At 40.7% G+C, this 24,364-nt stretch overlaps 1 protein-coding gene across 2 annotated transcripts in view; it reads left to right on the top strand.

The window, feature by feature from the left end:
• Nucleotides 1–24,364, top strand: part of LOC130169473 (multiple epidermal growth factor-like domains protein 9) — a 60,359-nt gene that overhangs the window by 29,024 nt on the left and 6,971 nt on the right. Inside the window, exons 3-5 of one of the 2 annotated variants that reach the window (XM_056376263.1) lie at nucleotides 10,426–10,565; nucleotides 14,031–14,180; nucleotides 21,456–21,725. In XM_056376263.1, coding sequence (XP_056232238.1) covers nucleotides 10,426–10,565; nucleotides 14,031–14,180; nucleotides 21,456–21,725 — 560 coding nt within the window. The remainder of the gene's footprint in view (nucleotides 1–10,425; nucleotides 10,566–14,030; nucleotides 14,181–21,455; nucleotides 21,726–24,364) is intronic. The other variant, XM_056376264.1, reaches the window with a different exon arrangement.

The following is a 24,364-nucleotide window of genomic DNA, read 5'->3' as shown; positions in this document are numbered from 1 at the left end:
AAGATCATGTGATGTAACTTGGATACACATATCAGTTATAACTGCTGTGTTTGCTCCACTGGGCATCGTCTGTGCGATTTTTTTTTTTACTGTATACAATGTAGCGTTAACGCCATAATTTAGAATTTGCTCTAGATGAAAAGGGGGCATCAGTCCTCTGGGAGGACAACAATGAATTATTTCATTGATTAAAGTTATCAATCTCATATCAGAAGCAATGACTTCTCAATTCAACGTATCTCCAGTCTCTACATTAAAGGAACCCAACAGGACAACAACTGGGTGTAAATGAATACATTTATTATCTAAACTACTATCTACAGTGTAAATGCAACATGTAATAATCATAAAGATGAAAATAATAATGAAATGAGCTGTGTGATGAGTTGGCAATGGTGGGAGAGAATATGTTATGGCTATATACTATAGCTATACAGCTAATGATCACTACATTTACGAATGAGATTTGATGATTCAATATTGTTATGTTTCGACAACAACCCAGTCATGAGCAGAAGGTAAGACTGACCTACTGTGAGTTGTAGCTGGAGTTTGCCAGGAGACTTTCTGTCTTGGGCACCCCAAATTTCTGGTAGGCCTTTCTGAAGGCGGTTGTGGGCAGATGTGTTATCTGCTGGCGTCTCTTGCAGGTTGATGCGAAATAAACTCTCATGCACTTCGCTTTGGCTAGATAACTTTAGAGGAAACTGGCATTGACCAGATAACTCTAAATTGTCCAAAATTTTCAAAAAGGAAAACTTGATAATAATTGAAAGTTACTGGCTCATGTTTCAGGGGCGTTACTCGTCTTCTCCTGTGTTTCAACTTTCAACAAAGAAGAGAGTAATTTCCCACAGAGCTTTTGAATAGTTTAATTCTAGAGTTTACCTATAAACTCGCACATCCGTCTTCCACCATGACCATAAAACATTAAATGAAATAATAAAAGACATTGTCTTAAAGGTACATGTTACAGTTCAAACATTGTATAGGATAGAAGTTTGGGATTGAACTGTTACATAGAAACATCCCATTAGTTACAGAACAGATATTAAATTATACATTCGTCATTAGATCTGTGTCTGTGAAGAGTGTTCTACTGGTTGCTTCTCAGAATTGGAATGTGGGATGGTTTATGACTCATATCTAGAGAGGGACAGAGGAAGGGAGCTGTGTGTGTGTGTGTGTGTGTGTGTGTGTGTGTGTGTGTGTGTGTGTGTGTGTGTGTGTGTGTGTGTGTGTGTGTGTGTGTGTGTGTGTGTGTGTTCATGCATGGCACAGAGAGGCCAGGATTCACACCTTAGTGATAATCACTCCTTTTGGTGTGAGACAATCAAATATCAATAGACAGTCCCTTTGTTACAAACTGGAGATTTTGCCTATGTTCTCCAGTTGCCTGGTGTCCATTCGTTGATCCTCTGGAGCTGTTTCATAGTTTGATTGTGGGAAGAGTAACAAAGTGTCAATTTTGGGTCTGCTTGTTCTTACAGTGAACTTCTTTAATGGCTTGTGACTGATGCTAGGCCACTAGTCCGCTACAGCAATATGAAAGGCGCTTCAGTCTAATGAAATATTGATTCTGGATGCAGATTCTTCTGCCTCTGCATCATGTGCCACTCTGAATCAGTTGCAGTGGCTGTTTGATATGATTTTATTTAAAGAACAGTGATACTAAGTGAAATGAAAGTTAAAATGTTTTCATATGTCAAAGACTAGGTTTATGGCTTTAAAACAAACACCTACCGCCACTGAAGCATTTGATTGAAAATGTGCTGCTGCCTAATCAAGTGGAAACAGTGAGCTGAATGTCATGTGCACTGCAGGATCAGCAGCATCGTGTACCAGTAAAACCAATGAAGCGGTGGTGGCTCCCTACCTTTGAGGAGATGTAGTCCTATTATCTGTCCATTCCTCCATTAGGGTTCTAACCCTGAAAGTCAAATTGTAAAAAATTTGAAAGGCTGCATCCACCACACAGAGAGTCCCATGATCTTCAAATTTACTTCTCGGCTACAGGTCAATATTCTCTACAAGAAGCCTATGTGATAATAGCCACTACCAATATGGATTTTGAGCAGATTAGCATAACATTAAAAACAGTAAAATGAATAGAACTTTCTGAATTTTTACTTTATCATTACCAAATTTGATATACACTTGGGTAACTGAGAGGCACATTTCTATTACAGATGAGCGAGATCGGTCCAAAAACATTGCCGCCATTGACTGAAATGTCTTTGCAAAGGGCGGGGCTTAGCTAATATTGGCCATAACTCACTTACCATTTGTCCGATCATCATAAAACTTGGTAGATATATTGAGGTTGTTATGGGTAGTAGGTCTGCCAAAGCATTAATTAGCTAAAATTGTCTGCTTCTCTTGGTTGAGCGCAAAACGTTTAGAACCCGCGCATTGCCACTTGCGACTATAATTATTATTATTATTTGTCTTCTGCTATGACTCAAATTACTGTAAGCTGGAGTGAGTGAGAAACATGAAACTTGGCTAAATAACTGGAAATGATGTGCGCTACTGGCCCAAGAAGTATGAGCGTAATTGGCCTCATGGTTGCAGTGTAATTAAGGCTCAAAAAAGTATTTTTCATAGGGCCACGCCCCTTACACCATTTGTCTGATTGACTTGAAATTTGACACACAATGCTCAATGTGCTCTAAAAAAAGGCCTCTGGAACAATAATACCAAGTGTGCCTGGGTCGATTTTTTGCTAATTTGCATTATTTGAAAAACAGTAAAATTAAAAGAACTTTATTGATTTTTGAGATTTGAAATACCAAATTTGGTATACAGCCTTGGGAGATGAATATACAAATTGTCTATTATAAATGAGCAAGAGCTGTCGAAAAATATGGCCACCATCAACAAAAATATCTTAGGGTGTGGTTCAGCTAATATTGGCCACAACTTTTTTTAACCATTGGTCAGATCACCATTAAACTTGGTCCATATCTTTGGGCCGTGACAGGGAGTAAGCTAACCAAAGCATTTTTGAGCCTGCTCTCTAGGGGTTCCATAAATACCTAAAATACCTACCTCAAAATCTGGTGAACAGATTTTCACCAAAATTGTGTACACATTGTACACATATTCATCAATAAAATGAATAGAACTTTTCGACTTTTTATTTCATCAATACCTAATTTGGTATACAGTCTTGTGTGACTGAGAGGCACATTTCTACTGTAATTGTGCAAGATCAGTTGAAAAACATGGACATCGACCAAAATGTCTTTGCCAAAGGCGGGTCTTAGCTAATATTGGCCATAAGTCATTATCGTCTGTCTGATCATCATAACACTTAGTAGATATCTTCAGGTTATTATAGCAAATAGGTCAACCAAAGAATTAGGAAGCTAAAATTCGGCTGCTTCTGTCAGTGCAAAACGGTTAGAATACTTGAATTGCCGCTTGCGGCTATAATTTATTGTCATGAACTCCCCAGAGCACAGAAAAGGTGGACACAAATGCACAACACAGAGGGTTCTGACGTAAAGGCAGGTTTAATTCCAGACAGGGTTCGGTACACAGGCAGGCAGTCAGACAGGCAGAGGTATCCAAAAATCGAGAGGCAAAAAGGCAGGTCGAAAAGGCAAACAAGGTCGTACACAAAACAGGCTATGTATATGTTACAACCCGGCTCATAGGGGAAAGGGAAGCAACACAAAACCCAGTTGGTAATAGGTATAAAGTTGTTTATTGTATCGTAAATAGTAGAAATAATGGTTTGTATGAAGAAAAAAACACAAACCAAGGAATGGGGACGATGGGTGCTGTCCAAATCAAAAACAGAATATAACAAAAGGAGGACTCTTTATGAGCTAATCAGTACAAGGAATTATCCACTTGAAAGTAAAAGGAAAAACAAAACTGGCTACCAAGGCCGACTAAAGAACCAATATACACCGGAAACAGCACCCCTGCACCTAGTGTTTTTAACAATACAAATGGCTACCAGCAGATAAACCAGCAAAATCGGTGGCAGTATTAGATCTAAACCTGACCCCACTTCCAGGCTTTTAAGATTAATAGCAGTAGGTCACAAAACAAAACTGTCGCACAACAAACGACCACTCTGTGCTATCACAAGGTTCACACTCTACAAATGTTCTTACAACAAAGAGGCGAGCTGCCACTAACAGTCAGCTGCCTCGACTGACAGACGGGCCGGAGCTTTATAGCTGGGGGTTCCTGATTGGGCGGCAGGGATTGGCCAGCTGCACAACAAAAGAGGCCAGAGTAGCGGCCGTAACAGTATATTACTTTGACAAGAGCTGGGACGAGGACCGCGAAGTGCAACAAACTGTGAGACACACAAGGTAATATACAAAAGGTAATCAGGGAGGATGGGAAACAGGTGTGACGGGATGGGGGAAGGGCGTACAGGAAGGTAAATCTTGAACAGAGACAAAGGGTTAGTGATTTCAAAATAAAACAGGAAAGACAAGACATAATGTGAAATGTGCGAAATCAAAACAGTAACTTGACAGACATGACATTTATATTCCTTTCAGATCACACATCAAAAGAGTTTTTTCATCAAAGTATTTAATCATGAATATCATACTGCAGACTATTTAGCGACTTTATTTGCAGCACTTCTCTCCGCATTTCATAACCTTTTCTCCTTCCTGCTGCATCAGTGGCTGTGTCAGCGAGTGTGATTGTGTTTGTTAGCTATCTGACTACACAATGGAGGTCTCAGAGCGAAAAAACGAGAATTCTTTCAGTTGGAGTAAGCCCTGCAATTGGTTAGTGTCTCTGTCAATCATTTTAGCTTGAAGACGGGCGTCTGCCGTGACCAATGAGACCAAAGAAGGAAGGATGGGCACTTCTGGGCCGATGCTGATTGGCTGTGAGAGGTCTGAGAACAGCTGAGAGGCTGCAGCAGGAAGTGTATGAGACAGAGAAAGTATGTTTTCTATCGTTTTACCTGGAAAAAAAAATATTAAAAATATTAAAAAATAAAATAGAATTATGTCTATTTAAACTACCCACAATAATATTGTATATTGTGATATTTCTGCTGGACTGTATCAAGATATTACATTTTGGACATTGCCCAAGCCTACTACCAACAACTCCCAAGCTTCATATTTGCACGTTGTATTCTTTATAGTCATTTTGCATTGACCGTATGTATTGATTATGTATATAAATTGATTTGTGGAGACGTGCGGTAGCCTAATGGTTAAGGCACATACCACAATAGAGATGTTCCAATTACACTGGATCTATTTGTTGACGACCAACTGATATCTTTATCAGTGTCACATGACCTGTTTACATGACCTGTGTTGTTCTTCCTCTTTCTTCACTCTTAAAAAAACTCATACTGAGAAACCATAGATTTCATCTCTCTTCCTTGCTCATTTACTGTCATAAATACTTGGACATGTCCACAATTGTGTGGAGCCCGGCATACTCTGCCATGACTCAGGGCCAGCAGAGGAGAGATCAGAAGTCCTGCTGCTCGGCTGCCGAACAGACCCTGTCAAGATTAGTCAGCTATGCAACCAAACCTGCTTAGTGTAGTACCGGGTTTATTTCACCTCTCAATAATTAAACTGGCAATCACTTCCCTGAGAGCGTTTCTACCACAGCCCCAATCTGACACTGTTGCCACGGCAGCTGCAAAATGGGGTTAAGCTTCATCGCCCATGAAACACTGACCTACTTGACGCACAGCACCGGGCAAAACAATAACAAACCTTCTCCCTAGTCGAGAGGGGACGAATTAACACTCAGATTACTGAATCTACTGAATTCACCATCTCATTCGCCTCGTTTACATCCCTCTGTTTCCCCTCCGCTGCTGCAGCGTGAACCTGGGGTGTATGGAGTCATAGGAGTGCTGTTACAATAATAAGTCTGTAAATGAATGAGAAAATAATGTGGAAATATAAAGAGGAATAAATTAGTAAATTGAAAAATGTGGAAATATAATGTGAAAAATGCTTTTTCCCTATTGCTTCTTCTATTCCTTGAAGGGCCAAGCTGTTAATCAACTGGCTTTGGCCGGGCTTTCCTGCACAGGCTGAGGGTGGATTCCTGCACACATGAATTCAGCTTTGACAGGTCAGGACATCCTGTCTGTGTGTGTTTGAGACATCCACAGACTAAAATGGTTAGAAAATATACGTTTTTATAATTTGTTCATAAAGCCTTGGCAGGGAAGCCGGCCCACCACCAGTTGATGGACAGCTTCAAGGAATAGCAAAGGCAATAGGGGAAAAGCATTTTTTCCACATTGATTGTATTCTTTCCCAGATTTATTCTTTTTAGGGCTCTCTTGTGACTCCAAACTTCAGCCTCATGTCTTAGCTGCTCAGTAGACTCAGATGACAGATTGACCTGCAGGTCACTGACTGACTGATATGGAGTGATTTTTCAGTCTTTATTATTATGAGATATTTGTTAATGTACAGAAAACTTAGCCAACATCAGTCCTGATTTTTGTTATGGTGACAGGACTGATGTGAAATGTAGGAGCTTTTCCCTCTTCCCTCTCTGTTAGTGTTTTTCAGAGATGACTGGATCATTAGCTGCAGTTCAGAGGTTTTATTTCCTACAGGCTGCAGTCCATCTGGCCTTATGCTGCATGTGGCATAGGATCCAAAGCAGGAAGCAGCTTTTACTGAACCCTGAAACAAATGACCAGTTACTAGTCTTCAGTCAGTTATGATCATCCACCCTGGACATTGTTCCTCCTCAAAAAACTAAATTTAAATCCACTGTCAAAATCACCCCATGGATAAATGAGGAAATTCGTAGCCTCAAGAGAACATGTAGAAGAAGTCGATTATTCGCTCCTCAAAGGACTATTAACTTCATACAATTGTAAGGTAAAGGAAGTCAGGGACCAATATTTTTCACAACTAATCTCTCCCAACCAGCACACCCCTGTGCTGATTTAACACAGTGGGGGTAAAGGGTGGGGGTGGTGATGGTGATAGTGGTGGTGTGTGATGGCTGAACAGTTCCTGTAGCTCAAAGCTCAAACAAAATTCGGTATGTCTGCTGCTGTACTTACTGTTGCTCTGTCCAGTCTGAAATGTCATCTCGCTCTATGAGCACTAATTTGTAAACAGATTTGTGTGTGTGTGTGTGTGTGTGTGTGTGTGTGTGTGTGTGTGTGTTGTGTGTGTGTGTGTGTGTGTGTGTGTGTGTGTGTGTGTGTGTGTGTCTGTCTGTATTTATGTGTTAGAATGACAAACTGAAATTAACTGCTGAATGCTGCCTGGTTACAACTGGACTGAAACATATTTCCAGTAAAAACAGGAGCAGTCTGTAGCAGGATTTTGATAGAAATGTCAGTAAAGTGGTTGATAAACACCACAGACATCAGAGGAGTCTCTAATCGGGTAATTTGTCCTAGCTGTGTATCCCTTCCATTCACTCAGAGGTTGCCATGGTGACAATGCTGTCCATCTGTCTGGCTGCCCACCTGTCTTTCTCTTTTAAAAGGTAGCACCTTGAAAACACTGGTTAAAGGTAATCCACCTATCAGAATGAGCTCCAAAGGTAATAGACCAATCACAATGAGCTCCGAAAGTAATCCACCAATTAGACATGTAATCTGGAGTCAGTTGTAATTCAAACTTAAATTAACAGCCAAATGTTTCCTGAATCCAAGTGTGTCTATCTACATTACTGTCTGTCCGTCTGTCTGTCTACCTTGCTATGTGTCCGTTTCTGTGTGTGTCTGTGTGTGTGTTTTGTGTGTAAGAGAGAGACTCTGGCTGTTGAATGTCCTGAATTTGTATTGAAGTCTATGGGAGAGTTTGAGGGTGCTCCCATCACTTGGAGGGTCACATTTCAAATTCTGTTAGTCTCTGTGCTAAGGTAGATACTTAACTGAAACAGGGAAAATTGTGTATTAACGAGGAAGGAATTATTTGTGAATACTGAAATATGTGGCCGTAAGGACGAGTTACACAGATTTTTTTCAGAAATATTTTAGAGCTTCTCCCACCCTAGCGATGATGTCATCCACTCTAGCCTTGAACATTCTATGCAATGCACATCCATTATAAAGACAAAAATGTAATGAAAAAAGCATGAAACCGTGATAATTCAAAAACTGTTGAACAGTTTAAAGTTTGAATGAAGTCTGTATCTGAAAGTATGCTGATGTAGTTTGAAACTCAAAGAAGCTGAAGTTTTCAAGGATTTGAACATCGTCTCCATTCATTTGAATGGCACAAAAAGCAGAAGTGTAAATAGAAAAAACTTCAACACAAGCAGGAAAGCCCTGAACGAGCTGAACGTTTTGATATATGAACGGTATTTGTAGCACAAAGTATGAAGGAGTAGTTAGCTGCCACGGAAGAAAAAGAATAATAATAAAGATGCTGCAGCATTCACACTAATAATAAAGATTTGGATAACAATAGTGTGAATGCCGAGAGCTGAATGAGACAGTTGAAAGCCAAATTATTTACTGCCAAAGGTGGAAGTAGGAGTAAAATGCCTTAAAAATTTGAAGAAGTAACCTTTTTATTGTAACTGTAGGAGCCTAAAAGCATTTTTGTTGATGTTTAAGTGGTTAAATAACACAGTTCATTGATTGTTGAATAATTTAAATATTTACAGTAATCAAAAGGTAAATATATGATTCTTTAGATTAAAAATGTGTGGTTATAATTTAAAATATGTAACATTTCATTTCTAATTGATTGGACTGTGTAGAACTTGGTTAGACCTTTAATGATCCCACGCAAAGGGAGTTTAGGGGCGTTACCGAGAGGTAATTAAGGCATTCGGACAAGCAGAGCGAGTACAGCCACACAGCTTTTTGACCTCTCTCTCACTCTATTTCTCTATCTCTCTTTTTTTTTGTATATTGACTTTTATTATTTGAAAGTGGAAAAGATTTTGTTTTGTATCACCTTTTGATGTAAAGTAAAGAATTTAACTTTACAAGTGGTCTCCTGGAATTTTGTGGATTTCGAAGCGGACGAGAGGGATGATAGAGCGTCAAGCTAAGGCTTTAGGCAGAAAGATGAACAGCATCCTAAATAGTAGAAACTTTAATTGAAGATATCAGTATGCTGAATAATCTTGTGAACAGTTTGAGTTTGAATGAAGTCTGCTTAAGTAGTTGAATTTCAAAGATGTTGAAGTTTTGAAGGAGCTGAACATCATCTCCATTCACTTACATTGTAAAAAAAATGCTTTATTATTTTAAAAATTATGAATAGTATTAAAATGTTGAGGGAAAGCATACATCTCCTGAAGACGCTGAACGTTTGGATAATTTAACAGTTTATGTAGCACAAAGTATGCAGGAGTAGTTAACAACTGAAGGAAAGTAAAAAGAGAATCTATAACACCGTTTGAGCAGGTGAAATTCAATATTCTGCTGTATTTACTGTTGTTCCAGTGACTTATCAACAGCCTTCTGTCTATGTCTGTGTGTGTGTGTGTGTGTGTGTGTGTGTGTGTGTGTGTGTGTGCCTGTGTGTGTCTGTCTGCCTGCCTCTTTGTCTACCTGTGTGTGTCTGTCTGCCTGTGTGTTTCTGTGTCAGGTAGAATAACAAACTGAAATTAACTGCCAAATGCTTCCAGACCAAAACTGGACTGACACTCATATCCAGCTTAAGCTCAAGAATCAAGTCATTTATTAGTAATGCTTTACTGGACAGTGATCTAATGTTCAGGAAACCAGATTTGAGGGTCCTGTTAAGGCTGGAGTTGTCAGCAAAAGGCTGGTCAGTAAAGCCTCTGGCAGACGAAGCCTTAATAGGAATAAGACATATTTTTATCTTATTTCTAAGGAAAAATTTACAACAAACATGTCAGTGGAGAAACAATGTCTGCATTAATACGTTTTTTTCCATCCATCTGAGAGTTTTAGCTCTGCATCAGAAATAATCTCTGTCCATACAAATACACCTGAAGCACATATCACATGACCACTCACCTACACTGTGTGCGTGCCTCAAATGAGGAATGAGGGAAGGATATATGAGTGATGAGACCTGGTGGTGTGGAGGCCAGGTGTTTTAATACTAAGACACTGTATGAGTGGTCTGGACGACTCTGAACTGGAGCAGGTGCTTCCCACATGCTTCATACCTGGAGCAGAGCTGTAGAAGCAGATGGAGGGATGGAGAACATGCAGGAAGTCAAGTGTGAAATCAGCACCAGAGTCTGGACGTCATCTCACGACTGCTCCTAACACACACAGCTCCACTGACGCTCTCTTGCATTAAAAGGGACCTGATACGCTTCAAGGAAAAATATCTGGTTTCATCCAGACCAGGTTTCTAGATGTTGCAATCAGAAGAAAGTGGGCTTTTAATGTTGCCTGTTTGAGGCTGAGGCTGTACAGCAGGCAGGTATGAGATGAAAACGCTCTTTTATTGAACTTTTGTATTGAGTTTGTCTTTTTTCTGCCTCTTCCAGCTCAGGGATTTGTGTGTGCAAGACGGGAGTGTATGGACCCAAGTGTGATGAGTGCCATCCGGGGTTCTTCCACTTCAGCAGTACTGGCTGCCGACCCTGCCAGTGTTACAACCACACCAGCTACTGCCACCCGCAGTCCGGTAACCACTCTGATCATTTACAGGCTGTCTGCTCTTACCAAAGGACGCTCACTGTATAGTTATTTTTATTATTAATCTTTATTAATCTTTAATCTTCACATAAAAGTAAAATGCCACAGTGAGTTTTACCTCTTACCAGATCTGTCTCCTCAGTGTAGCTTCACAGTCGACCAAACCACACTTTCATTTTTTTAGTGTGTGTATCAATAAAGTAGATTCTTAGGCGTCTCAATGGCTCTTCTGATAGAAAGCACAGACCTAACATTCAGACTCCTCCCGGGATAGAATCCTACTCAGGCCCTTTGCTGCATGTCAAGCCCACTCTGTCTTCCCTGACGTTCCTGTTTCCCTCTCACTGTCCCCATCATAATAAAACCAAAAAAAAACTTAAAAAAAAAAGATTTTGGTTAATTATATATTATTAAAAAAGTCCCTCTAACATATATCAACACAATAATATAATAATATATTACAAGAAATACCTGAAACATAAAATACAATAATCGAATACTATATTATAAATACCTGAAATATAAAATACAGTGATATAATTATATAATATAAAAGAATACTTGAAACATAAAATACGATTATATGATTATATATTATAAAAATACCTGAAACGTAAAATATAATAACATAATTATATATTATAAAAACACCTGAAACATAAATTACAATACTGGACTGTAAGGACATTCATTAATGAATATGTATTGTCAGTCACTTTTGGCCAAAGCAGTTGTATCATTTCATTTTATTATGTCGTCTCTTTTCAAATGGAATTTGAATAAGAAAGCTGAAGCTTAGAGGTTCAGTGTCTGCCAATGAAATGCTCATTAAGTGCAGTTTAACACCTTGGTGCTAAACCCTGACAATTACACACTGTGTTTAATTAAAGACCCTGGCAGTACACAAACCTCTGGTGTTTGAAGTAAATATATACTGAGGAACAACTGAAGAGTCCTGTTCAGTTGGTAAGAAGGAAACTGTAAAATAAAACAGATCCAGTCTCTAGTCTGGCTGGTGAGATGTGAGGTGGATTTCTGCTCCTCTGAGTCCTGGATCACATTTCATTCCCCAGCACTTAAAGACTCAAAAACCTCCAGTGACAGGCTTGAGAAGGAAGGAAGGTCCTCCGGCCTCTCCTCACTGTGCAAATGCAAATTATCCAACAGGATACAAGCACACTGTCCCTGCTCTGACTCACTGTATCCAACTGGAACAATAAAGACTGAAGAACAGAGTCCAAAGATTTAATGTTTACCTGTGAACCTGCTCTACAATGTGGGGATGTTGGGGGGGCATTGCATCAATTTTGGATAGTAAGTACTGCATAGGCTTTAATTTAGCCTCATTCACCCAGAGTAGTTTCTCATCACAGTTTGATGTTGCAACTTTGACTCACTCACAGGCTCAACCACCAACAGCACCATGGTGGAAACACCTGCACCGATATTTACAATAATTACAACTAGTGGGAATGATTAATCGATGATTGATAATCAATTGTTAAGAATTTTGTCGATCACGTGGAATCCTTGTTATTTGGGAAGAGGTTTGGCTCAGAGCCTCAGCGTTCTCTGCCATTGGGAGCGCTGCATATCTTTTTTGTTCTGTTTAATAGTTAAACAATTAAACTTTAACTGCCTTGTTTAAGAGGATTGTTGTTGGACCATAATTTCTTCTTGGAATAAAGATTTAACTGAGGAAAAAGACGCTTTCTTAAGTATTTTCTGCCATAGGCATTTTTAAAATAAAAAATTACTAACAAAACAAAACTCATAACTTATTATTACTATTCATGAAAGTGGAGAGATATTAAAAATATTACAACAGACAAGATCATCACTAAACAAGGCAGAGACTATGGTAACTTTATGTGATGGAACTTACTGTGGCTCCTGAATCTCAAATGTCCCAGGGTCCTCAAACGCACCAACACTGAGTTTCAGAAAGAGTGTTTGCAGACAGTAATTAGTTCAGAGTTTCACCTCAGTCAACACAGTCTGTCTCAAACAGCCGAGAGGGAGACCTGCAGGCAAGACTCGGGGCTAAAACATATGTAATTACATAATCTATATCTTAATTTATAGGTAATATTCTGTTTATATATTTATAGTTTATACATATCATAGAAAATCTAGATTGAACACCAGTCATTGATTCATTTACTATTAATTTACTAATTATCTTTAATTCATTAGTGGAAGAGCAATTGAATTCGTATTTCTGATTCTGCATTATTTGTTAGATGATGTTATCAATGGAATTGTCATTCCCATTATTTCTTTTATATATTTATTCATTTAAGTCTCTTTCTAGACATGATTTAAACTAAAATCATCTTCTGTGATTCATATGTAGTTTAACATGTTTTCAAACACTAAACTGGGTCTGAAGCTCATCTCTTCCTACTTCCTGATTGAGGAATGTGGATCAGGCCCATCACCTGCTTGCTCCAGATTGACAGGTGAAAGAGCTGAAAGTATCAAGATGGTTAGAGAAGGAAACATCAGAGAGACTCAGCCACATGTTTGAGCCTCAGTCAGACCCAGACTCAGATGAGGAGTCTGTTGAGACCAGAATCAGCGACTAGCAGACGGATCAGAAAGGTCTGACTGTTGTGATCATTTCACACATTGCTCTAAGCTCTTAGTTAGAGCTCTTATCTCCCAGCTCTTAGTCACCGGCTCTAACTCATCGGCTTTTAGCCATTTTGCACTTTATCGTTTTGTCCGCGTTCTTTATTCTTTCTTTATCCCATGGTCCATGTAAAGTTAGGTGCATTAGAGTTTCTTTCTTTGTCACACGGTCCAAGTAAAGTTAAATGCATGTTGCACTTACACTGTAGATAGTAGTTTAATTAATAAAGTTATTCATTTACACCCAGTTGTTGTCCTGTTTTGTTCTCTTGAAGTAGAGACTGGAGAGCCATTGAAGCGAGAGGTCACAGCTTCTGAAATGAGATTGATCACATTAATCAATGAAGTAATTCAATGTTGTCCTCCCTAAGGACTGGTACACCCTTTCAACGAGAGCAAATTTTAAATTGTGGTGTTCATGCTACACTGTCACTGGTTCACTGCAGTTCGAGGTATAAAATCACTCAGTCATGGTGTTGATGATTATTTTACTCACTTTAAAAGTAGTTGAAGAACCTCTGACTTCACACCCCTCCCATTGCTGGGAGAAGAGTGTGCATGTGTGCGTGCGTTGTTCTGAAGATTCTCTGCTAAAAGAAACTAAAGGTTCCTTCATTAAATAAATGTTATAATACTAAAAATCCAGAGTTTCAGAGGTTGATACAGGAAATGATGATCTGCTACACTCAGAATAATCTTCCTCTGACATCATGGATATAAAGTGGTTTCATTGGTCACATGTTTCCTGGTGCTGCTGTATCAACATGTTATATGTCTAATCATGTGATCTCTGACATGTGACCTCTGCTCTGACCTCCAGGAGTGTGTCTGAACTGTGAGGGAAACACCCAGGGATCCAACTGTGAGGAGTGTAAACCCAGTTTCTTCCGCGACACCCGAACCCCCCCAACTGAACCCTGTGCTCCATGTCCCTGCTCCAACTCCACCTCCACCAGCACCTGTCACACTGGTCAGTCCCAGACACACACACACACACACACACACACACAGTTTGTGTCAGATTTATTTATTTATTATTTATTCAGTTAGATCGTCATCTGTCACTCATGTAACAGCGGCTCCTTTTCCTGGAGTCTACTTAAATTCATAAACTATTCTTCAATAACAACAGATACATCAATACACATCCATATCAGTCATACTCACAATGAGACTCATGACACACAACAATTCAAACCCTTTTCTAACACATATAATAGCTCTATTTAATAATTTTATTTCTAAATAACTGAGAAAAGAAAAACGTTTCACATTCAATCCACTGAGTCACAACAAAAAATAAATAAATAGGTGGGATGAAATAGCTCCTGTCTCCATTTCCATTTCAGAAAACTAACAAATATTTATTTCTTATAAACCATAAAGTCATAATGTTCTATACTATTCCTTGTGTAAACATATACAATCTAAACTTATGAAACATATTGATCTATTTTCTGATAGTAGTAGTTCAACCTGCTTCTAACACTTAAGACAAATGATGATTCATTGATTCATAGTTGTGACTCTTGTTGGGCTGTGGAGAGAAATTCATGCTGCTTTATTCTGTTTTTGTCAGATGTTTAACAGGGATACTGATTCAGTTACTATCTTCGCTGTTTCCCATACACTGATTTATTTATCCACATCGAATGCCAGATATTGATTGTCTAGATTTTGCATTACATTTGATTTAGCATATTATTGTATAATCATTAATCAATCAGTCAATGTTTCTAATTTTCTGTAGTGCTTTGGCAACATAGGGTTCTGATCTGTCATGCCAATAAAGCTTATTTGAATTTGAATATTGATTTTCTGTTTTTTCACTATTTCAAGTGAATTAAACCTCATTTCACTGCTGAGCTGATCACAGAGCATTGATTCACCGAACTCTCTCTCTGTGTCTGTCTGTCTCTCTCTCTCTCTCCATGTCTCTCTCTCTCTCTATCTCTGTCAAATTCAAAATTCTAATTCAAAATAGCTCTTAGCATTGCCAAAGCAGTTTACAAATGATAAAAATATATATACAATAATTATTAAATGTGTTGGATATTGATACAGATTTTGATTTTTAAAAATACATTTATATACATTTATATTATATACATTAAATATCATACAGATGTGTTTTTATGGGGATGTTATTGTGAGTCCCTCAGGCCGTGGCAGGCAGAGACGTACACTGTGTGCACAATTATTAGGCAAGTGAGTATTTTGACCATATCATCATTTTTATGCATATTTTCCAACTCCAAGCTGTATAACTTGAATGATTATTGGATTTAAGCATATCAGGTGAAGTATATTTGTGTAATGAGGGAGGGTGTGGCCTAAAGAGATCAACACCCTATATCAAGGTGTGCATAATTATTAGGCAGGTTCTTTTCCTCAGACAAAATGGAGAAAAAAGGAAAAAGGAAACACCAAAGTTAGCAGGAATCCTCAGCTGGGGAAAACAGGGCATGAAAATTCCGGGTGTTTTTCTGGGAACTGATGAGTTTCAGAGGAGGAACTGGGAGGGTGTTATGGAGAGAGTGTGTGCCAGACTGTCTAAAAGGAAATGGCTGCTACCTCAGCTTTACAACAGGGGAAGAGTCTTGATTGTCAATAACTCAACCCTTTGGCACAGTCTGAAAGTATTACCTCCACCACTGGGCCTGATTGAAGCGATTGAGAGGAAAATTGTGGATTTTTTCTGGCCATGGTATCACTGGCTGAGATCAGCGGTGCTGTACCTGCCGGTACAGGAAGGAGGACAGGGTCTGGTGGACATCGCATCACGTATCACAGCCTTCAGGCTGCAGACAGCTCAGAGACTGATTTACAGTTTTGGCCTGTCATGGATGGGCACTGCTTGTTTGTTGCTGAGGAGGGCTGGACGCTTAGGATATGACAAACACTTGATCCTGCTTCTAGCGTTTCATTGGATGGCTGTGACGACACCAGGGATGTGGCTGTTTGAGGAGCCTCTGTTCGGCAACAGTTTGATCACCTCTGAAGTTCTGTCCTCTGTCAGCCAGAGATCCAGACTGAGAGAGGCTGGCTGTGTTAAACTGGGTCAACTCATCAAGACCTCCATCCCTTGCTTAACTGAAGTGCTCAACATCAGATCCAACAGACTGCTGCTGCTGCTGAGTGTGATTATGTTTTTCCTTCACTGGTTGTCTCAACTGCTGTGGAACAGTTGCAGGGTGAGGAAGACATCCTGCTGTCTCTAAAGACCCCAGATTTGGGAGACTCTGGGAAAGAAAGCAGCCTATCAGATGAGCATGAAGGAGTCAATCTTGCGCTGTCTGGCAGGGGTGAAGGTGTTGAGGTGGACAAAGGTTTTTGGCATGGGGTCATCCCCGGGGGGCTGTTGGAATCCCCTGTACAAAGCCCCCATTGGTAAATGGACAGGTGACCTCCAGTGGAGGATTGTACATGGGGCCATAGCTATAAACATGTATCTGGTGCACCTGAATCCTGGCACAAGGGACAACTGTCTCTCTTTCTGCTCACAGACAGAGACATTACAGCATCTGTTTGCCCAGTGTCCCAGACTGGATGGACTCTTCAGACACCTGCAGGACTGGTTTCAGGGCTTAGGGGAAAAGCTTTCTTTCTGTCTGTTTATCTGTGGTCCACACTACTCTGCAAAGAAGAAATCTGTACACACACAATTTCATTTCAGGACTGTCCAAATTAGCTATTTGGAAAGGTGCTGTATGGTGCTGTGTCAGGGGTCAAGAGTCAGAGGATGTGGCTCTGATGCTGACTGGACTGCTGGCAGTTTGGCTTAGGGTGGAGTTTTAGTTTTACAGTCTGACAAAAAAGACAAAGGTGTTTGTGAACATTTGAGGAATGCAGGATGTGCTGTGCTGACTTATACAAATCATTGGTTCTGAATTTTTGATTATTTTTTTATTTAATTTTGTTATTTTTATTTGTTTAGTTTTTGGTAGTTCCGTTTTTGCATGATTTTTTCTTTGTTGTAATTTTTGATAACAGCAGAACTTACTGTATGTTAACAGAATTAACTAGAAATCTGATTTAAATATCAAAAATCTGTCTCTCTCTCTCTCTGTCTCTCTCTCTTTTTCTCTCACTCTCTATCCCTCTCTTTCTCAGTGTGTGTCCGTGATTTCATGTACACACAATCACAATATTATATGAATATAGTTAAATGAAATGAATAAAATTTTAAATGACCAAGTGTAATATCCAAATCACAGGAGCTGCAGCTGTTTTCTGATGAAGGTACACCGTGTTATTTTAGAATTAATTCAACAAAGTGCCTGTGTTTTCAAAAAGCCCCCCCACGTTCATTATTTATTAAAGTGCTTCTGCAGAATAGAGTTTTGGTTGTGGTGAGAAATAATCGAAATATTCCAGAGCTGTAAAGCAGAGAGCTTTTCGACCCAGACCCAGTGATTTACAGTGACCTTCCAATGTCACCTCACCCCCCTCCAGGCTGCTGCTGCCCCACTTCCACAGCTCTCCCCCAGGTCTCTGCTGAGATCTGGGCTAAGCTACAGTTGCTGTCAGATTCCTGAAAACACCACCACCATTTATCAACAGTTGAACAAAGCATGAGTGGATTCACCTGCTCAACAGCAACACTGCAGAGACATCAGTCCACCTCATGTTACCGCCTCCCACTGACAGGTCAGAACAGACACTAGAAGAGATGAGAGGTGACTTGTTTTAAACCCCATACGCTTTTTACACCTTGGTGGTTTTCAACTCTATATTTGAAACAGATGAAGGATTTTAGTCATTGGACATCTGGATCTGAAGTTATCAGAAAAACAAGCTGAGTAAATGTTAGACAGCTCAGCTCCCAGCCACTGGAGACATCCTGTCCTGTCTCCACTGAAGAGCGTTGGTGAGTCTCTGATTTTTAAAGGTTAACAGCTTTATTGCTGTTTCTTCTGGTTTTAATCCCCTAATGTGTTTGTTATGGAGAGGAGGACACCTCTGTGGATAATTCAGCTGCTGGTTTTGAATGTCTGGTTCATAAGTTATCAGAGAAACAATCAGAACAAAGGTTAGCATCAATCTCAGCTCCGACTCTTCCCTTACGTCTCTGTCCTCCGTACAGCGTCGGTCAAACACTGACTTTTAATGTGAAAATGGAACAAACAGACTGGGGGGGGGTCAACAGCAGCTGGCAACAGTGAGAAATGAGGAGATGCCACAGTGCAGCATCGGAGGAGAGATGGTTTGTAAATGTGCTGATGAGCTGATGAGAGAGAGAGAGAGTCCTCCACACTGACACACAGAGAGGGAGAGAGAGAGACCCCCACACTGACACAGAGGGAGAATCTGGGTCACATGATACTGTGCACAGTTTTGTTTCATCACGTGATATAAAGATATAAATATATCGCTGCTAACCAGTGCATCACAGGCCAGTGTGGAGCTTTCAGAATCAACATGTGGCTGTGTTCTCTCAATCTGGACAGAGTCAGGGGAGGGACCGTATAGGAGATCGTGCGGCCAGCCGTGTGCTAGTGCGTGTATGCCTAGGGGAGCATCCGCACTGTGCAGGGAGAAATACATCGCGCACTGCACGTTTTCTCCTGAGGCCAACAGATCCTCTATGGCCCGGCCTCAACAAGCCCAAATCTGCGCCACGATATCCAGGTGCAGAGTCCATTCCCCATATACCGGGGCGCCCCTGGACAACAGGTCTGCACCTATGTTCAGAACTCCCGGGACGTGTGTCGCTCTCAGGGAAAGGAGGCGCTTGCTGCTCCAGAGAATCAGCATGTGTAACTGACGGGAGCGCAAACCCCCCAGAAGGTTGATATAAGCCACTGTCGTCGTATTGTCCGGCCTCACAAAGACATGACGACCCATGAGTGACGGAAGAAAATGTTTCAGGGAGAGTAACACTGCCGAGGGCTCTAGAAAGTTTATGTGAGATCGTTGGAGACCCTTGCTCAAGGCGGCCTCTCACAGACCGGCCGTCGTGCGTACCGCCCCCGCCTGACAGACTTGCATCTGTAGTGACTACTTTCCTGGACAGGACGGAGCCAATGGGCATGCCTTGGGTCAGGAAATATGGGGCTCCCCAGTGACGCAGCGCCATAACGCACTCCTAAGTGACCAACACTCGCTGCGCGCCATGATGCACAGGATCTAGTCTGTGCGAAGCCACCAAACGATGACAAGGATGGCAGAAGCCATCAGACCAAGTGGTCGAAGAAATTATCTGAATTGAACTGATTTGTGTAGATGAAAGAGCGTAAGACACGCTCGCATGTCTGTATTCGCTCCACCGAGAGGCGAGCTGCGTCCAGAGACAATCCCAGAAAGATTACCCTCTGTGCCTGTGCATGCTCTTTTCCGCGTTTATCACAAAACCTAAATTGAGTAGGTGACGTGTGAGAATACGCGTGTGCGCTCTGGCTTCCTGCTCCGATTGTGCCAACAGGAGCCAGTCGTCCAGATACGTTGCTAAGCGGATGCCCTGGCGTCTCAGTGGGGCGGCTGCCACTTCTGTGCACCGTATGAACACCCTCAGACTGAGACAGGCCAAAGGGAAGAACGAGGTACTCATAACAAATCCCCTGGAAAGTGAACCCTAGATGGGATATCATGGTAATATGGAAATACGAGTCTTTCAGGTCGATGGAGTTGAACCAATCGTTTCGCCATACTAGATGCAGCAGAGATGCATGCCTGAGCATCCTGAGAATTTTATATATAAATATTTATTTATGGCCCTGTTCAGGCCTGTATTTCATCCTGTGGAGGGATTCAGGGTACACCCCAAGACCAGATCTACAACATGTCCCGTCTGGTCTGGGGACAGCTCGAGGTCTCCCAAGAGCTAGTATTGACAGCTGCTAATGAGCTGATGTTTAGCAGGTGTAATATTTACTTACTTTGCAACATTTGCACTAAATATCAAGGACAATGAAGGTTATTATGGAATTTTAAATTAAGATTAAATGTTCTTCATTGTTACATTTTCATTATTTTATTTCTCTATATATATGAGGCTCAGACTGCTCAAGCTACTCCTGTTGTGTCTCATTGACACTGATCACTGATGTCATCACAATATGCTGCCACTTTTTATAAGTAAAAGTAGTATTAATATTAGTAGTAGTGGTGGTAGTTGTACTAATAGCAATATTAGTAGTGGTAAAAGGCCAGTGTATGACATGACCCCAGCAGTGTCTGTCCTGACAGGGAGAACACTGCCCCCCTTTCTCTCTCTGATCAATACACTGTGATTGTAAACCACCTGGTGTTGTAGCTGATCATGTGGTTTCCTCTAAAACACAAACTTAATGGCATCATTGAACATTATAAGTATCTTTTACAAAATAGCAAACACATTAAAATAATAATGAATCATTAAAACGGAGCTCCAGGTCAGGTTGGTGTCCTGAGGTAAAAGGCCTATGGTTTCATATGTGCCTGTTATTATTAAATCATTTATGTAAACAGGTAGAGTGTCATTGAGATTAGACCTGTGTACAAAAATAAACATATACTGTTTATACATCACCCGACACATAAATTCACAGGAATTAAAATGGACACAGATAATTCACAGACAGACATTTTACATTTAAAATTTTAAAAAAAGCCCAGGCACAGGCTGTTTTTAAAATGTGTGATTGTAGATACATGAGTACAGTCTTTTAAAATGTTCAGTGTATGGGGCGCCTCGGTGGCTCACCTGGTAGAGCGCATACCATTAAAGCTGTGTTTTCTGCATGTCATCCCCTCTCTTCACCTCCCTGAATTTCTGGTCTATCTCTCACTGTACTGAATAAAGGCAAAAATGCCCCAAAAAAAACCCATAAAAATTAAAAATAAGATAAAGTGTTCAGTGTAACTTCATATTATTGGAGCTCATCCCCTCTGTCTGCAGTATGGTATGTCACAGTTCAGTGTGAACCAGAGGACCAGCTAAAGTTACCAGCTGACCTGACGTGTTTAAATGTGAACAGGGAGAACTGGACAGTTTTTATGGCAGTGTCTTTGTATAAACAACATACAGAGCTGCTCCTTCAGTTTGTGAAGGACCCCCCACCTTTTATATAGGATGTGATGATGAGTGAGAAAAGTGTCACCTGTGACACAGAGTCAAGAGGCTTCATTGTGCAGAGAGAAACATTCATATAAACACCATCACATTATCAACAGCAGACACAACTGTACACAGATCTATGTTTTACCTTCTGTACCTGCAGCACAGGTGAGGAGCTGAGCTGTCTTTCTGTCTGTTCCTGTGCAGATCCCAGTGGCCCCCCAGTGTGTGACAGGTGCCTTCCCCAGTACAGCGGCCCACGGTGTGATAGGTGCACTGCCGGCTTCTACAAAACCTCTGGGGCCTGTGTTCCCTGTGACTGCAGCGGGAACGCAGACCCCCAGGGCCCTGCCCAGCTTTGTCACCCCGATACTGGCCGCTGCCTCCACTGCACCAACAACACCACCGGCTCCCAGTGCCAGCTCTGTGCTCCTGGATTCACAGGGGACGCCCGAGCACACAACTGCACCCGTCCATGTAAGACTGAACCACAACGCAGCCTTTGATTTGTTTTCATGACGTGACTATAGAGCGCTGCTTCACTCTCAGTAACAGATGTGTTCCCAGCAGACACTCTGTCACAGTTGAGCTGAGAACAGTTACCGCTCCATTCAGGTTTCCTGCTCAGCTGAGGCATAAAATATAATATAGAGACCGGATCTGACAGAACACAGACACAGACAGGTAGATATAGCTTAAAGGTTAATGTGATCTACTCATTTATTTTTATGTTATAATAAGATTCTGCCGGTGTCTCAGCGGTTCAGCTCTGGTGAGACAGATTTTCTGTCTTGGGCACTCTTGATTTCTGGTAGGCAAGAAAAAGGAAAAGGAAAACTTGATAATAATTAAAAGTTACAATTTACTCTGAGGCACTTCTGTTGTTTTGGTTCAGTTGGTCTTGAATGAATAATAAAAGAATGTTACTTGGAGCACGTGGCAAAGACGGAATAAAGGACGCAGACAAAACAATCAAGTGCAAAAGTGTGGAACTACATAGCCGCAGAGCTACAAAAAGCCATTGATTTGGGCTTTGAGCCTGGGCTTTCAGCTTTGAGCAAAGTTTTCAGCCAAGTGTGAATTGATCACAACTGTTTTATTTTATGAGAAGAAAGTAATTTTCCATTCTACAATTTGCCTATAAACTCAAACATCTCTGCAGGTGGCTAGGAAAAAACGAAACACCCTCTGGAAATTCAATTCATACATATTCAATGACCCTGCCATAGTTTCTAATATAAAGGAAGAAATAAAAGGATTTTTAGAAATTAATGATACGGGTGAGATATCAGCAATTATTATTTGGGACACACTTAAAGTGGTAATGAGAGGCAAATTAATTTCTATTACTTCTCACCTGAAAAGAACCAAAGGACAGAAATTAACAGATCTTCAGACAAAGCTGAAGCTGAAACAACAGGAAGATATTAACAACCCAAACCCTACCGTAAAGCAGGAAATTAGGAAACTACAGGGAGAAATCAATGATGTCTACACACAGGAGGTCCAGAAGAATCTAACTTTCCTGAGACAGAAATATTATGAGATAGGAGGAAAATCAGTAAAATACCTGGCATACAAATTACGGAAGCAACAGGAGGAAAGCACTATATATAAAATTAAGAACCCTAAAACGAATATACTGGAAACCAAATTGGAAAGGATCCAGGAATGTTTCGAGATCTTTTACAGGGACCTTTACACCCACCCCGATGCCCCTGGGGAAGACTGTTGTGATACCTTTCTCAGCTATTTGAACCTACCTTTACTATCAGACTCTGAATATGATAATTTAATAAAACCAATCTCGACAGAGGAAATTAACGCAGCTATCACCAGACTAAAACCAGGTAAAGCAGTGGGGCCAGACGGGTACGGTTCCCAATGGTATCGCATCCTGAGGTCAGAACTAGTCCCACTATTGGTGAAGACATTTAATTATGTTTTACAGAAGGGAGAAATCCCTCCTTCTTGGAGGGAGGCCACTATCTCAGTTATCCCAAAAGAGGGGAAAGATAAACGAGAATGCGGGAATTATCAACCAATTAGTGTCCTCAATTTAGATTACAAATTATTCACCTCTATTCTTGCCCGCAGATTGGGACACCTGCTGCCTCACCTCATTAATTTAGACCAGACTGGTTTTATACACCATAGACAAACAACCGATAACATCAGGAGAGTATTACATATCCTTGGACAGATACAAACTGACAAAACTCAAGTGATTATAGGGAGTCTAGATGCTGAGAAGGCTTTCGATTCCGTCAGATGGGCTTTTCTCTACAAGGTGCTGGGGAAGTTTGGGTTTCCAGATAGGTTTATCAAAGTAATCCAGGCGTTGTATGACAGACCCTCAGCCCGCATCAAGGTCAATGGTGATCTATCGGAGGCCTTTACTTTAAAAAGAGGGTGTAGACAGGGCTGTGCAATCTCGCCCCTCCTTTTCAATTTATTTATAGAAGTACTAGGCCAATTAATTAGACAAAACCATAATATTAAGGGTATCATATTATCAGAAGTTGAACATAAGGTAGCAATGTTCGCTGATGACGTGCTGGCCTGCCTGGGGGAACCAGAGAGGTCATTTAGTGAATTGATGTCTACTTTGAATGATTTTGGTAAGCTATCTGGGTACAAAGTCAACATTTCAAAAACCCAGGTGATGACCCTAAACTATACAACCCCTGTGACTCTACGCAAGAAATTCAAGCTAAATTGGGAAAATGAAAATATCAAATACTTAGGGATACATCTGACTAAAGACCTCGCGGGGCTCTTTCGAGCAAACTATGAGCCAATATCTTCAAGTATAAAAGCAGATCTACATAGATGGAACCTGGTCCCCTTTTTGAGTGCGAGGATAAGTACAAGATGAATGTGTTACCACGTCTACTTTACCTTTTTAGGAATTTGCCTATAGAGGTGGGTGAAAATCAATTTAGGGAGTGGGACAAGTGGATCTCCAGATTTATCTGGCGGGGCCGGAAGCCAAGGATTAAATATGCCACCCTTCAACTTGCTAAGGAAAGGGGAGGGTTGGGTCTCCCCTGCCTAAGGAACTACTACAATGCTGCCCAGATAACCCCTCTATTATACTGGTGTAATGAAACATA

The sequence above is a fragment of the Seriola aureovittata genome, chromosome 5 (assembly GCF_021018895.1).
Source record: "Seriola aureovittata isolate HTS-2021-v1 ecotype China chromosome 5, ASM2101889v1, whole genome shotgun sequence".
Taxonomy (NCBI): domain Eukaryota; kingdom Metazoa; phylum Chordata; class Actinopteri; order Carangiformes; family Carangidae; genus Seriola; species Seriola aureovittata.
Note: the sequence above shows the minus strand (reverse complement) of the source record. Positions and strands in the feature narration are given on the sequence as shown.